This window comes from Saccostrea cucullata, unplaced genomic scaffold (genome assembly GCF_032062105.1).
Source record: "Saccostrea cucullata isolate Sc308-1 unplaced genomic scaffold, CSIRO_AGI_Scuc_v1 ctg314, whole genome shotgun sequence".
Lineage (NCBI taxonomy): Eukaryota > Metazoa > Mollusca > Bivalvia > Ostreida > Ostreidae > Saccostrea > Saccostrea cuccullata.
Window position 1 is genome coordinate 235,213 of NW_026925136.1, and position 14,402 is coordinate 249,614.

A 14,402-nucleotide genomic window follows, 5' to 3' on the forward strand; every position below is an offset into this window, starting at 1 on the left:
CTCATTGCTTTTCTAAGGATTAAGAATAAAATTAATTTGTGAAAGTGCAACATGCATTTTCTACGTACTTTTTTTGTACATTACCTTTACTATTGAAAATGTTCAAAACGGAGTACCACAGTAAATTCAAGGAAATGTTGGTATGAAAAAATTAGAGTGATGAAAAAATGGCCACTACCCCCCATGAAATAGGATTTTTGAGTTTGGGCAATATCCCCCCCCCCTTTTTTTTTTTGTTTGCCAACTTTTACAGGTAAGTAAAAAAATTTTCCTCTGGCTGCCCCCCCCCTTTCAAAAACGATGCTACGTGCCTGTTCCGAGCCTATATTCTGGTGTCGATGAAAAAAAAATTCCTTCACCTTTTCAAGAAGACTATTTAAAAGTTTTAAAGGGACAGATCAAAGTTTAATTGGAGTATGATGTAGACTAACTGTTGATTTACATAAGGCAGTAATGAATCAAAATTAAGAGACATCGTGTATTAAAGGTTTATAATGATAAGTTTTGATGTTAGTCGAGGCTCCATGTATTCTGCTGCAATTATTCCTCACATCAATCTGAAATCAAACATTAAACACAATCAAGAATGTCTTTTCTGTTCGTCTTATCAAGATGCTGAAGATCATCACGTTTAATTAAGGCACATTTGAAGTTTAAATGATACGGTTAGGAATAAAGAACATAGTTATTAGAGAGACTACCACATTTAATATATCGTATCTACATGTAATGACTTACATTTCAATTTTTCTAGAATTGATTTCAATAAAGAGAGTAAATGACATTTTAATTTTATATTGGACAGCTTTAAGCCTACTTAGCTCTGTCTGAAGAGAAGTAATAGGATATACACAAGAGATCTTGATTGATAACTATGGAATCTGAGCGCACGTATGAAAATGGTGACAAGGAATTGTAATATTTCTAACACCCTTCTTCCAAATCCATTCGACTAAAAAAAAATCCTCAAGTTTAATAAAAAGCATTATTTTTTAGTATGAAAATTCAAAATTCCTACGTTTGAATGAGTTTTTTTTGGGTAACTTTTCTCTATTTATATGATACACGTATAACTCCACAAACAGTTGCATATGGTGTGTATTTTCCCAGATGATTTTTTTATACTTTAAAACTTAAATTGACTCCATGGATCAGGTTCTGAAAAAAAAATTGAAGACAACACACATTTTTTTCCATATTCTTTTAGTTTGTTCGAGTATTTTACATTTACATTTTTTTTCTAAGTAGCGTTTCTGTTATTTAAGGTAAGGATATGGAGATAAAGAATAGTATGCAATATCAAAGTCCATAAAACAATACAAATTAGGAGCAGAGCAAACACGGACCTCTGAAAATTCAGAGGTGAGATCAGGTGCCATGGAGGAGTGGGCATCCCCTGCTGACCGGTCACACCTCATTGTCATGATCGGGAAATAATGGAAAAATCCGTAGTCAATTCAGTGAATAATTAATGGACTAAGAATAAGTATGATAAACGTCAGTCAGCATTTGACTAACAATAAGTATAAAAAACGTCAGTAACTCAATGTTAAATTCGTAATTGCCGACAAGGTCACTGTATCGACCATAGGACTTATGAAATGATGACTTTAAACGAGACTGCTGATATTCTTGTTTCATCAACTTCTTTGTCAATAATTTATCTCATTGTAGAAATTGTTCATACATAGAGCATGCTCTTTCGTATCAAATCAACTGAGATAAATACAATCCGTATGTAGGTGATGAAGGTATTTTGCTGCATAAGTAAAGGAAGTTGACGATAGAAAAAAGTAATGTCATCACGTTTATCACAGAGCTTGGTTGTTAGACTACCAATAACGTCTTTTTAAAGTAAAATATCCAAGTATGCAACAGACGTGTCAGACTCTGTGGAATCTTTTATCTCAAGCTCACCAGGATATATCGTATTGACATAAGAATGGAAATTACAACTGTTAATTGACAATACATCGTCTATATATTTAAATGTCGAGTTGAAGGCCACAGCAAGTCTTTTCTTCTTTTCACGCATAAGATTTTTCTTTAACAAATTCTGCTTCATATGAATACAAAAATAGGTCTGCTAATATCGGAGCGCAATTGGTACCCATGGGAATTCCAATACATTTTTGGAAGATTTGGTCTCCGAAAACCACCTAGATATTGTCAATCAGAATCTCAAGCATCTTTCTGATGTCAACTTCAGAGTACTTGTGTGTGCAATCAGTATGTGTTTTAACAAAATAATTGTAAGAGGTGTTAATATCCTGTTTAAAAGTATTGTTAATTTGTTTTAAAACATTTTCAAATATCAATTTATGCACACATTCTATTTGATAAGAATAATCTATAGAATATAAAATGAGTTTGCACCAATAGAATTAAGGATGAGAAAAAACCTAAAGTATTTGAAAATTAACAATGGATTTCAAACTACCTTTTTAAAACAATCTATATCATTTATTTACAAACAAAAGAAGGAAATATGAAACTTTCTCCTCCTTTAAATATTTTTTTTTATTTTCATTTTAAGACTGATAAGTTTTGTTTCAGCGTGACGTCAGTGTTTGTTAACGACATGTCACAATCAGCAGGGGAGGTAGTGCGCATGATCACAGAAGACAAAATCGATCTTCTCCTCGGTCATCCGTCCTCTAAACGTAAGATTCTCTCTGACGTCAAAGACTTTTTCATGAAACACTTTTCCCTCTTGATATGACTAGTTTCTGATTTCATTACACTTTTCTGAGAACATGATTTGCAAATAAGCATCTGGGGCCCGTTTTACAAAAGGACTTACGACTTAAGACCAAATTTAAAAGGAATGTACCCGGTAGTAGGATATTTTTACACGAGCAATTTCAAAGAGAATAATTAATTTTGCAAAACTTAAAAAGAATCTTAAGTTTTTGGTCTTAGTCTTCACTTCTTTTGTAAAACGGGGCACTGATGAACAATAAATCTTCAAAGGAGACACAGCCAAAATGGTCTCTTAAGTTCTTCTATAAGTATTATTCCTTTGCTGAAAATATTTTTATTAATTTCTCTCGTCTAAAACCAAAGAGAGAACCACTCTTCTTAAACTTTTGTTTTTAAAATAAGGAGTTAAACTTGGTTTTGTTTATAAAGATAATCTGTTTTGAAATATATATGTAGGTAATCTTGGGCCTGCTTATTTGACACCTTACTATAATATGCCACATGTTAGTTGGGAGGCTAATGATCCGACATTTGGGAATAAAAACGTTTTTAAGACCTTTGTGCGACTATCTGCAACGTTTAATAAAGTTGGACTCGCCACAGCAGCACTATTCACTGAATTCAAATGGAATGTAACTGCAATATTCATACAGACATCATACGGTAACAATACATTATAATACAATTTCTGTCACTATATTGGATGTTAAGATTAGAGCGCATTACAAGTAATCGTTTTGATCCTCTGGACTGTTTTTGACAGCTCTCTGCTTGCATGCGATGAATGGTTTTCTATCAAAGGTGTCTGGACAAAAGATTACCGTGGCTTCCTACCAAACGTTTACAGAGGACCCGACATACAACGAGATTGATAAATATCTACAAGTTATTAAAAAGACAGCAAGAAGTACGAAAAAATACAATAAAGATATAATATTTATTTTTAGCAGTTTAAGAAAGTGTTTCAGATAATATATATTTTTTTTTACCTAGCGTTGTCGTAATTCTTTCAGATTATTTATCACTTTGGCTCTTTCAGGTTGAAATAAATTAATCATTGAAAATAATTCTGGTAATTTAACAAGACATTTGTTTTGTAGTTGTGTTTATGTGTGCACGGAATAACAATTTCCGTCGAATAATGATACGAGCTCACTACACTGGCATGACAAACGGAGACTACGTCTTTATTGATCCAAATTTCAAAGCAAACGACGACCAATACCAGTACAGAGCATGGTACAATAATGACTCCGATGACGTTATATCACGTGATGCATTTCGTCATGTTATCCACGTAAGTTTATGGTTTAAACTTGTCGAAAGAAGAATCAGAAACCATAACCAAGATTTTAAGAGGGCAATTTAAAATTCAGTTTATATCAGAATATTTATACAACAAATGCGACGATTTCAGTTGACAGCAGCCCGATGGTTTGACGATGCCAGCAAGGAGCGTCACTTAGAACTATTGAGAATGATTCCACAGAGAATGGCAAAGCCTCCGTGGAATGATTCTACTGCGATTGATGAAGGATTATCTGTAAATATATCCGTAATATACACTTAACAAAACTTCTAAGTGTTCACTCTAATAAATGTATTTATTTAAAAACTACTTTATAGAATGATATGATATTTTCAAATTACTACAACATATGAGTCTTCTCAAAAATTGTTGAAATAAAATCAAATATCACCGTGAAAACCAATATTCCGTTACGAAGCTTATAAACAATTAATCTATACTTTGCGGCACGTGTTTTGTGTAATAAGCATTATTTTGTGATCATTATTAAAAGTTAAAAAAAAACCACAAAGCATTAGAAAAATGATCATTCAGAAAGAAGGGAGAGCCATTGGAATCTTGCACCACCTTTTACTCACTTTTATTTTAATTTTCGTTGATATTACTTTTAAAAATTAACAACCAGTATCAAAATCTTTTCAAACACATTTTTCTATAGGCTGTGCGTCATTTTCATCGACAATTTATCACAACTTGAAAGCTTTGGACAAAATTTAATCAAACCGGAAGTGACCTTGGTGGCCAAGGTTTTGCGTCACACCAGGTAAAAAGAGTGTTAGATTGTCCTGAAACAATCTCAAAAACATGAAAAGAACAGTTTCAATCGTATGAAAATGATAAGAAATTGGCGTTTGTGGCAGTCTAATATCAGCTCAAGCAGTCTGTATCATTCTAATAGCGGTGTACTTACGTGCTAAACGTCTAAGAATATTGACCAAAAGGCCTCTGTGACCTTATGTACTGTCAATTTGGGACATTTGGGATTTTCATAAGGAATGTCAAAGCCCCCCCCCCCCCCCTCCACATAATATCAACGGTTTGGAAAGATCTATGCAATAGCTGTGGCAGCAGATCGGTCAATCTCCTATTCAGTGATAGATGGTATCCAAAAGTAAAGGATGTCTTGCAGTAATCAAAGCTAGTGGTGGTGTAACTCCGTAGAGATTATTTTGTGTGAATTTTCATTGAAGTACATCATTTCCTTGACATATTGCTTAAAATTCTGAGGAGATACTTACATGAAATTTACGCAACATCGAACTGAAATATGCATCATTAACCATGAATGAAAGAAATCATTTATTGTATGCATTTATTCTTTAAAACGTAAAAATGTTAGGTGAACACTTAGAAGTTCGGTTTAGTGTAGAATTATATTCTTATATTTAATTACATTAATTTCTGTCGATGATTTTTGTTTAGAGCTCTTTTATTTTTAAATTTTTTTTTATGCAGCCTTCCCAATCTTCTTCAACGTTACATGACTCTATGTATTTAGCTGTACTTTGGTGGGAGCATTGTTACAAGAACAATTTGGACCACAAGGACGGAACCAAGTTTTTCCAGTTCACAAATAATGTAACTTATAATGGTAAATATACAGGTAGTCGTTCATGGATGATCGGATTCTAGTCCTTGTATTTTATCATACGAGACCTAATCTTTATCAAAAAATAGTCTTAAAATTTTTTTAAACTATTGACGAGAAAACATTTTCGTTTCAAATCTTTATATGGAAATCACATTTTGTTTTTGACAAGGCACTAGTGGTAAAATATATTTTGACGGTAATGGAGATAAACAGCCTGTGTTCTGGGTGGAGGATATGAAGAACGAAAGCGACGAGGCTAGGATATTTGCAATTGTTGAAACAGGCTCCGAGGTATGTCTATTAGTAGAGGCTCCAAGGTAAGTCTATTTGTAGAGACTGCCTCCGAGGTGATTTATTTGTAGACTGGCTCCGAGGTAGCTTATTATTAGACTGGCTCTGAGGTAGGTTTATTATTAGATTGGCTCTGAGGTAGGATTATTAGTAGACTGCCTCCGAGGTAGGTTTATTAGTAGACTGGCTCCGAGGTTACTAGTAGTTTATTTGTAGAGACGGACCCCGAGGTATTTTATTCGTAGACTGGCTTCAAGGTAGATTTATTTGTAGGGACGAGATGTTCTTTATATGTAGAACATCGCTTTGCGTATCAAATCATTTGAGAGATATACAAAAATACGTATACAAGTAACAAAGGTAAATTACTGCATTAGTAAAGTACCAGTCACATTATCCAACGATGTGGTTTACGATGAGAATCCGATGCGTCTTTTGATAAAAATGGCGTGGTTGCCGGCCGGACACCTATATTAATCGGATGGTGACTGAGGCCATTCGGCGAATCGGTGGGGATCGTTGGTAGAAAATAAGATGTCGTTAAAAATCAGAGATGTCTCCACCGATGCCCCACATTGCTCCTAATCGGCAACCCATCATTAACACATCTTTCAAGGATTGGCCGATGTATGGCCGAGCATCGTCAAGTGTTTGTTGAATCTGAGGTCATCGGGGGATTGAGTGATGGGCAACAGACATCGGTCGTTGTTCGGCCAAATATTGGCCCATAGTAGACCGACGTACGTACGAGCAGTTTTCACCAATGTATGAGCGATGTAATATACAACGGCCGATTAGCCTGTAACATCGTTTTATGATTAGCAGTGCATCGCTGGGCCTTTGTAAATCCGGCCGGCAAGCACGCCATTTTTATAAAAATAACGCATTGGTTGCCCATCGTATACCCTATCGCTACTGATGTGACTGATACTTTAAGGACTACTAGACGGAAGTAAACCGAGTTGGGGCATCGCTCACACCACGAATTCGCACCAATTACCACCGGTCTACGGCCATCGGCCGGGAAATGTGACTAAGGAATTAGAGAAGTTGACGATTAAAACGTTAAAATCATCACGTTTATTATTAAGCCATGTTCTAAGATATCCATTGACGTCTTTTTCTAGCAAAATATTCAAATATGAAACGGATGTGTAAGACTGTGTAAAATATTTTACCTGAAATTCACCGGGATGTATCATGTCGACATAAGAATGGAAATAAGTATTTTTAATGCCTTATGCCTAGGTCACATTTAAGCCGATGGTCGGGCGACTAAATTTTTGTGGTCTTGGCTGCTGAAAGAACATGATCGGCCGATACAGTATCGGGCGACACGGAGCAGTCACAATAATTCCTAGGGACACCAATGACTTGGATACTGAGAAAATAATACAAAAAATCTTTCTTCTTTAGAATTCAGCAATATTTTTTCATATATCTACATTTAGATAGGTGACGTGAGTAATGTTTGCAAGGCAAAGTGGCAGAATCTTATAAAATTTGACTCAATGTTGAAAATGTGTGCAAAATTTTGTATGGAATTGCATAAAATGACAAATGGTGCATATCTAAGCAGCAAAGAATACTTAAGATTAATTTATATCTTACGGATTAATTATTCATGTTATTTCCGTTCAAAAAATTTATATCAATCCATGCATCAAAAATTTTTTTTTTATGTATCCGTACTAGGTTAAATATTCACAAGTCGGCCAATCGTCATCCGATCATCGAGTTCTGGGCTACAGTTTGATTTTAAGCGTCGGCCGAAATTTTAAACACCCTTATTGTCCAACGATTGGCGACTGACTTTATAAACTGACCGCCGATGGTCGGACGATGATCGAAGGTTGGTCGATGGATGAATTCAATTGAAGGAATCGGCCACCGATGCATAAAAAATTATAACTTGGACCGATGGGCACAAAATCGGCCAAGACAACGGCCGATGAACTGACGACTGTCACCCGAAGAATCCCCTTTTTGCTTCAAAACCCGTCGGCCGTTGGTCTTTTCGGAAATGTGACTGAGGGTTTAGTCACATTTCCCGGCCGGTGGCCATAGACGGGTGGTAATCAGTGGTAATCCCTGGTGTGAGCGATGCCCCAACATCGGTCCACATCGGCCTAGTTGTCCTTAAGTATCAGTCACATTATCCAGCGATGGGGTATACGATGGGCAACCAATGCGTTTTGTGATAAAAATGACGTGTTTGTCGGCCGAACTTACAAAGGCCCAGAGATGCATTGCTAATCATAAGACGATGTTCCAGGGTAATCGGCCGATGTATATTACATCGCTCATACATTGGTGAACATCGTTTGTACGTCGGTCGACTATGAGTCAATATTTGGTCGAACATCGACTGATGATCGATCGATGTCTGTTGCCCACCACTCAACCCCCAGATGCCCTCAGATTCAACAGATACTTGACGATGCTCGGCTATACATCGGCCAATCTCCATACATCGGCCAATCCTTGAAAGATGAGTTAATGATGGGTTGCCAGTGAGGAGCGATGTGAGGCATCGGTGGAGACATCACTCATTTTTAACTACAACTTATTTTCTACCGATGACCCCCACCGATTCGCCAATAGGGCTCATTCACCGTCCAATTACTATAAGTGTCCGACTAGCAACCACGCCATTTTTATCAAAAAAGCATCGGTTTCTCATCGGATACTCCATCGCTGGATGATGTGACTGATACTTCATTGACAATATGTTTTCGAATTGAAGGTCACAGCAAGTGTTTCTTTTCGTTCATCTATTACATAATTGTCAAATTGTGCTTCATATGACTACAAAAATATTTATGTAAATAACATGCAAAGGGGAATTTCTGAGCCCGATTTAAAAAGACCCCAGACGTTTGGTTTTGATATTCATGCATCTCATTCTACTTTACATTTTAGATTGTAAGTATTTGGCAAGATAAATCTACTCTGTGGTTGACCAAAGATGGAGAGGCACCACCAAGTACGCCACCATGTGGTTTCTCCAATGAGTTCTGCCCCCCTGTGGTCAAAGGTATTATATTTAAAACTGCTATTATCTAGACAGACACAGCCTTATAAAATGAATAAAAAACTTGTCGGTATTTTTCATACGTTGCAATGCAATTGCTGCTATTGAATTAGATATATGATGCATGCATGTTTTAGTTTTTTCCTGAGAAAAGAGTTTTCTCTGCAAATTTAACAATCAAATAATTATATGAGCATTCATTCACATGTCAACTCGAAATACATCAATTAACTTGAAGAAAAGATATTATAATTTTCAAACGAGGCAAAAACACAGAATTAATCATGAGTCGAGTATCTTCCCTTCTAGGCAGGCGCCTGATTCTAACCCGATGTTTGCATGTTTCCTGTATCTGTCCAGTTATTATTCGTTTACTTTTCTGGAGTTATAAGATTTATCACTCTCTGCTATCGTCACACTTCACAATTTAATTATATGCATGTGACAAAAATCATTTTACCTTATCTTGATTTCCTCCACAAATTTCGACATTTTATAAATGTTCTAATTATATTATTTCGATAAACATACTTTAGATTTGTAATTAGACGATTTGAAATGATATTAAATGTAAAATATGTAACCAAAAGAACTGATATTGATTTAGATCAGACCACAAACATTATCATCACCCTCGTAGCGTTCGTCATCCTACTCATCGCTGTCAGCATTACAGTATTGTATATCAGGTTTGTAATTAACTTGAATGTTAAAGTATGGCATATTTAATGCTCTTTACATTTTGATAAAAAATGTTTTATTGGTATCAAATGAAAAGAACACATTTACTAGGATAATAAACAATACATTTTCACCTGCACTTGAATAAATGAATTGAATTGTCGATTAAAAGAAGGAACCCTATTTTACTAGACAAATCTTAAACGTTTAACAAATGTAAATTGAGCTTTTCTAAATTTGACCCCCAAGACCCCCTCCCCCTCTGATTATACTTTGTTAGAATGACCTTACTATGTTTTGTTGGATGAAACCCTGACAACGTGTCTGTAAATATTCAGAAAGAAGAAATACGACATGAAGATTTTCCAGATGACTTGGAAAATTAATTTTAAAGATATCAGTAGTAAAAGGAACAAACGTGGAATTGGAAGTCAGGTACAAAATTTGTTGTAAATTTGTTGTTATTAATTATATTGCTTCAGATCTAGTACTCTGAATTTCTTTATTTTTACTTTTTTCTTTCAAAATATCACGAAGCGAAAATCATTATTCAAAATATGGGAAGCTAAATCTGTGTTTGACTTTTCTTCTTGATTAGACAATGTAAAACAATTTCAATTTCACATCCCATGCTATAACAGCTATTAGAAGAAATTACCATCATTCAGATTGCGATTAAAATGGACAAATGAATTTGTACACTTTGCTATTCTCTATTTGAATATGACCATAATGAACGTGGCTTCCACTCGTTGACATACTACATTATAACGTGAATTTATTAGTTGTTCTCTATGGAATGAAATTTATGGAGAGTTATGGAGATATCGAACAGTATTCAAAAATCAAAACGTCCATAAACTATACAATATAGGAGAAGAGCAATCACAGACCTCCGAAACATCAGAGGTGGGATCAGGTGTCATGGAGGAGTGAGCACCCCATGCCGACCGGTCACATTCGCCGTGTGCCTCTTGTCATGATCGGAAAATAACGAAACATTCGTCTTCAATTCAGTGTATAAATAATAGCTAACAATTAGTATGAAAAACACCAGTCATCATTGACTCAATAACTAAGTGTATTTACTGACAACATCATTGTATAGACCATAGAACTTACGAAATAATGGCTTAATGATTTACTGTATTTGGTAAAAATCATACCGGCCAAACTTACAACGTACGCAATGATGACTTTAAACGAGACTGCAGTCATTCTAGTTTCATGAACTTGTTTGTCAAAAATTTACCTCGTTTGAGAAATTTTTTATACATAAAGCATGCTCTTGTGTATCGAATCAACTGAGAGATATAAACCTTGTTTGCAGGTGATGGATGTTTATTTCTGTATAAATGTGGGAAGTTGATGGTTGCAAAGTTATACGTTTATCATAAAACTTGGTTGTTAGATTACCATTAACGTCTTTTCCAAGTCAAATAACGTCTCCATATGAGTGAAACATACCCGGTATGATTGAAAAAGTCTACAATCAATCAATCAATCAATTCAAGTCAAATATCGAAATATAAATCAAATGTGTCACACTCTGTGGTATCTTGAATTTCAATATCCATACGCGATACATTGTATCGACATAAGAATGAATATAACCTTATTAATTGACAACGCGTCGTCGAAATATCTACAACTCTATATTTCTAGATCTAAATGAAATACTGCTCAATCCAAAGTAGCATAAATATATGACCCAGCACTTTTCACCCAAAAGTATGTGTGTTTCCTGAAAAAAAGTCGGTGCATTAACCATGTCCTAGGTACCTCCCGGGTTTAATCAGGCTGGTCGATTGATTAATTGACTGCTAATTACACTCATCCTACCTTTTTTAAAAAAAGGGAGAGGCTGAAGCGTACAATTAAAAGTTATCAAAAATCAACGAATCTAATACTTCTACGTTCCTAACATATATAGAAAAGTTGTCTCTGATGTGATAATCTTATTATAAATTCGAGTATTCAACCAAACTAGGAGTTACATAACTCGGTTCTAATTACAGGTTTGTGATTCTTCACCATTATCTCCGCGATGATGATGTACTTCATTAGGTAGACAATTTTTAAAATCATTATGTAACTGAACAATGAACACGCTAACGGCTAATTATTTCCTTTACTTATTAAATTACAATTCTCCATTGTCTGGAATCACAGTTTTATCCGCTTGTTTTGCGTGATGCTTTGCCCGAATCATTTTTCTCACCTCACTAAAGCCAATCGCAACCTTTTTGACCGTGGTGATTTGACTGAGCAAGAAACGGACTGAAATAAAAGATAAAAATTTTAAAATTAGATTTAATTGAATTTCTTTTTCAAGAAAAACAGGTTAAAACTAGGTTTTCAGTCTTTAATTATAGACAATTCCTTTGTTATCTAAATATTAAGTAACGTAAAGACTGTAATCATTTGATCAAAATAGTTATTGAATGTGTGGTTTTTTTTATTTTGTTTTTACAGTTTTGCAGGGATAAAAAACTTAGGTTCAAGCTTTATAGACTTAACAAGTAATAATTGATCAATCATGCCTGACAAATTTTTCGTTTTTTTACGTCATTTCAAATAACTGAAATCTTCAGAATATATAAAAAATATTTTATACTTTTAAAAAGGATGAACACAATTTTAGGTTTTTGGAAGTCTATATGCAGGATATAGAGTTACTTAGTAATAAAAACTTGTTCACATCTACATGAAATGGTTAACTTACCTTAATTAACCACAGGAATAAAAAAAATGAAATATTCTTCAAATATATTACAGTTACAGGCGACTAAAATACTTTCAAATGTAACAATTACTATACGTGCTTACTCAGCTTCAAAAAGTCTCATGCTCCCGTCTAATTTTTTAAGTAAACTAACCAAAGAAAGGCCAACAAAACTTGAACATTTTGCTATTTTGTATATAACTAGTGCTAATTGTAACGGGGACCGTTACAGATGTTCCCCAAACGCTCCCCAACTCCTTTTTGGTGCCATATTCCCTGTAAGCTTCATTAAATAAGACAAACTCTGTGCATTTTTAACTTTAACAACGTTTTATCAGAAGAATACCAATTATACTCAAATTTTAGCATTGCACCCGTGCGCATATGAATGTATGTGCGTTATGATCACATCATCTTGTCTACACTATCTACAAATTTTAATATACAATATATTAAAGCATTCAGTCAAAAAGTAAGAAAAATCACTCTTTCAAGTGTATTTTTCATTTCACTCGTTCCAAATGCACGCACGTGCGTGCACGTGCATGATGACCATACCTTCTTGCAGCAGTCCCTAATATCTATCTATATTCTAAATCCCATCCTCTTTGGTTGAAAAACAAGGGAGTTATAGCCATTTCAAGTTTAAGCCAATCAGATTGCAGCACACGTGCATGCGTGTGATTTCATGATTTTTTTCTTTATCATATTGTAGGATATCCTAATGCATGACTATGTTTTAAATTTCAAAGCATTTCGTCAAAAAACAAAGGAGATATCGCCATTTAATGTTTCAGCCAATCAGATTGCAGCAAGCGGGCATGCACATGCTTTCATGAAAATTCTTATATATCTTGCTGTAGATCTTCATAATATGAGTCTGTGTTCAAAATTTCAAAGGATTATGACAAGAAACAAGAAAGATATTGAGAATTTAATTTCAGCCAATCAGAGCGAAGCACACGTGCATGCGCGTGAGATCTTACTTTTTTGACCATGTCATTTTGTCTATGCTTCTAATATATACTTATAATATGAGTTTCAAAGCATTTCAACAATAATTTAAATAGTTACGTCTGTATCAATTATATTGGACATTTCTCGCGTTGCACGTGCGAGCTCTTGCAAGCACATGTGCATGCACATGCTTTCATGATAAATCTTATATTACAGGCTGTAGATCTCCCTAATGTATGACTATGTTCAAAATTTCAAATGATTTTATCAAAAGACAAAAAAGATATTGAGACTTTAGTTTCAGCCAATCAGAGCGAAGCGCACGTGCATGAGCGTGCGATCTTGCTATTTTGACCGTGTCATCTTGTGCATACTACTAATATATCCTTACATTATAAGTTTCAAAACATTTCGTCACAAAATAGAAAAGTTACGGTTATATCCATTATATATTGGTCATTTTAAGTTTTGCACGTGCGCGCTCGTGCAAGCACGTGCGCGCAAAATGACCTTGATTCCGCAAATCTACATAACATGCCTACTTACCCTAAAAAGGTTTCACCTAAGTCAGATGTGTAGTTTACAAGATCACTCGCGGACAAAATTTTCCCAGGAAGAAAAATAATAATAATAACTAGAGCAAAGCTCGTTGCAAAGCAACGAGTAGGTCTTCCGTCCCGTTTTGACCGGAAGTGACGTCAACAAAAGAAAACAACGAGCTAAGTTATCTCCATTGACTTTATAATTTCAATTTTGCGTCAAAACCTTAAAAAATAAGCTATTTTGGGCTACTTCCAGTTTGACCGGAAGTGGTGTCGACGACGGAAAATTAAGTTTTTATGCTTCCAGTGACATGTGTTAACCAAAAATATGTCAAGAAAGGCAAAAATATGCATTTTCATTCTACTTCCGGTTTGACCGGAAGTGACGTCGCCGGATGTATTTTGACGACCTAGAGGGTACGTTCGATTTGGGAACCCGTGTCACACGTGTCTTACTCTCCGCAAATAAAACACCGGGAGTATGACTCGAGTGTCGGACCCGAGTGGCGCGAGTATACTCTCCAACTTTTTGGGAGTAAACGTGTTCCAATATGGCGGCGGGTGGAGAA

At 35.1% G+C, this 14,402-nt stretch overlaps 1 protein-coding gene across 1 annotated transcript in view; it reads left to right on the plus strand.

The window, feature by feature from the left end:
• The window catches only part of LOC134268138 (receptor-type guanylate cyclase gcy-6-like), a gene marked incomplete at its 3' end in the record, with an annotated part of 30,939 nt that extends 20,895 nt beyond the window's left edge, over positions 1-10,044 (plus strand). The window contains exons 4-13 of the mRNA XM_062750337.1: positions 2,557-2,663; positions 3,160-3,366; positions 3,467-3,610; positions 3,804-4,000; positions 4,121-4,246; positions 5,468-5,603; positions 5,773-5,894; positions 8,817-8,892; positions 9,536-9,617; positions 9,948-10,044. Of these exons, the coding sequence (XP_062606321.1) occupies positions 2,557-2,663; positions 3,160-3,366; positions 3,467-3,610; positions 3,804-4,000; positions 4,121-4,246; positions 5,468-5,603; positions 5,773-5,894; positions 8,817-8,892; positions 9,536-9,617; positions 9,948-10,044 (1,294 nt within the window). The remainder of the gene's footprint in view (positions 1-2,556; positions 2,664-3,159; positions 3,367-3,466; positions 3,611-3,803; positions 4,001-4,120; positions 4,247-5,467; positions 5,604-5,772; positions 5,895-8,816; positions 8,893-9,535; positions 9,618-9,947) is intronic.
• Positions 10,045-14,402: the final 4,358 nt, after the last annotated feature.